The sequence below is a fragment of the Bidens hawaiensis genome, unplaced genomic scaffold (genome assembly GCF_021521415.1).
Source record: "Bidens hawaiensis isolate Kalapana, Puna unplaced genomic scaffold, B.hawaiensis_p1.1 tig00026856_1, whole genome shotgun sequence".
Lineage (NCBI taxonomy): Eukaryota > Viridiplantae > Streptophyta > Magnoliopsida > Asterales > Asteraceae > Bidens > Bidens hawaiensis.
The window spans coordinates 112,409-114,908 of NW_027494328.1; the positions used below are offsets into that span (position 1 = coordinate 112,409).

Below are 2,500 nucleotides of genomic sequence, written 5' to 3' on the forward strand. Positions count from 1 at the left end.
GTGCGGGTAGCCTTCCCTGATGGCTTGTATCCGCAGCTGCGGGAACAGGCGGGGTACTTCACCATTGGGAGGCTTTTTCTGCGGGAACAGCTGGCGTACTGCGCGTAAGGTCTTCATCTCTGAGCATGGTGGGTCCTGCGGAACCAGTTGGTCCTTGCGCAGACGTCCCTCTTCAAGGTAAGTCTTGCGGGTCCAACTGGGCTCTGCTGGGACCTACCTCTTCAATAAACTACAATGCTTTAGAGACCAAGATTCAAGGATAAACTTCAATTACGGACTGATATGCTCGAATGTGTTTTATAGTATAACGAGTGAAACCAGCTTCACCAATCACGTAGGACCATTCTTTGGATGTCCGAAGCTTGCCTTTGATCGTATGGGCCATCATGATCATATCAAGCATCAATGCCACACCTTTAAACTCGTGATCTTCTTCTCTTTCTAAAACTGCATCTACAACAATCACCTTCCCTGTATCTTTAGGAATAGCATCTCGACATTTCCTTAGTATGTTAATGCAATCTTCGTCTGGCCAGTCATGTAGTATTTTCTACACGAATTATAAAGTCATTATACAAAATGATTACATAATTCTTTACATGATGATGTTGATATTACGCTAGTAAAAATGATTATACCGAAGTAATATAAGACTAAATATGATTACATTTATACCAACCAAGTTGTATCAACCATTGCATTAGGTAACTAGCTGTTGTAAATTAAATTAGTGCTACATTTTCACTCAACAAATCATTGTTTACTAGAACTAATAAAATTGTACAACTGCTTGAGCCCGTTAAACAACTCGATAAAATTGTGATTGAGCCTAATACAATTTTTATATTAGCAAATATACTTTTAAAATGTAGCAAACAGACAATTAGTTAAGTTGTGTTAAGAGATTATAAGGGCCACGGGTAAGCGGACTCACCATCAAATACACAGCATCAGCTTTTGGAACATGATCAAACATGCTACCTCCAACATGTTCAATACCTACACAAGCAGGAGCTACGTCCACCACATGAGGAAGATCGAAATTGATTCCTTTGATCCATGGGCAGGCATCCACAATCAACCGTATAGCTGTCCCATCACCGCCACCAACATCCACCAACGTCCTTACACCCTCAAACACCTTTGGACATCCCTCAATCACTGTCGCCACCGCTACCCTAAAATCACACGCCATTGCATCATTGAATAGCTTATTTTGACTGGGATTTTCTGCACAAAATCCCCATAGATCATTCCCATGTGCTGCTTCAAAGGGTAAGGGTGCATTACCCAACACCCAAGCACTTAGATTGTGCCATGCAGCCAGCATAACGGGACTCGTCTCTAGAAGCACTAGCTCAGCCATGCTGTGCTTTACATTCCTTGTCAAGAGCCGAGATAATGGGGTTTGAGCGTATCCAACAGATGTTTCAGATACTGGTTTTTCTTGAAACACCTTATAATGTATCAGGAACCTCATGATCCGATACAACGTAGACTGTGAACACTTGATCTCCGATGCAAGTTCAGCAAGTGTCATCGGAGATTCCCAGTTTTCTAGGATGTCAGGTATCCCAAGCTCAATGGCACACTTCACAAGAGCCATGGGAGTGAAGCCAAGAATAATTTTCCACATATCTTCTCGGGCTGCCACTTCTTCATCAAAATTATTCTTCTCTTTTTTAAATTCTAAAGCCATTTTTCTCTCAAATTGTTTTAATAAAATGGTTAGGATTATTCGCCTTTAAATAGAAAAGAATCTTGCAAGGTTGATATTTTCTAACAATTTAATTCAGTGCCCATCAATTTAGTCATCATTGTTTGTCACATGGAAATTGCCAACTTTTTTTGTTATTGGTGTTTGGTTAAAAAGAATAAGAAAAGTTTGAATGGAAACTTCCAAAAATATTTGGCTGGTAGCTTGTAAAGTAAAACCGAAAATAAATCATGTGTTTCAATTGAAAATATTCATGCGTGAAAGAACTTGGTCCCAATTGATCAATTGGGAAAGAAACTGTTAACATCTATCAATTTTATTTGTGCACTTCACCAGTAAAAAAAAAAACAAAAAAGAAAAAAAGAAAAAAAACCCCATCTTTTAGCAACCTCTAAAGGAGACCTAAATGAACACTTATTTCAACATGGTTTCTTAAGATAAACGGTGACCAAATGACTACCGCCACACTCTTCTACTATTACATACACAGATTAACCTTTATTATTCTTTGAACAATAACTGATTACATGAGTTCTTGATTACAATATGAAATCAAGATGAAATACAACACGCTCTTATAAAATACAAACAATAACACTAGTTGACTACAATCGCATGGTTGATATTTGTGAGAGCGTATGATGAAATCTAGGTGAGTAATGCAAAGTTTAACATTGATTGTTATGTGAAAATATTGCAAAGAAACATTTCTATTGTTAATAAAAATAAGCATCGGATTCATGCCACATGGTCTCTTGTATGTGGAAACTATTATATGAATTA

General features: G+C 38.0%; 1 protein-coding gene across 1 annotated transcript; it reads right to left on the reverse strand.

Moving 5' to 3' along the window:
• Nucleotides 1–253: 253 nt before the first annotated feature.
• LOC143574189 (acetylserotonin O-methyltransferase-like) lies at nt 254–1,699 on the reverse strand. Its single transcript, XM_077058870.1, has 2 exons — nt 935–1,699; nt 254–550 (listed from the first exon to the last, which is right to left on the reverse strand). The coding sequence occupies exons 1-2, from the start codon at nt 1,697–1,699 to the stop codon at nt 254–256; spliced, it is 1,062 nt and encodes a 353-aa protein (XP_076914985.1).
• Between the last annotated feature and the right edge of the window lie 801 nt (nt 1,700–2,500).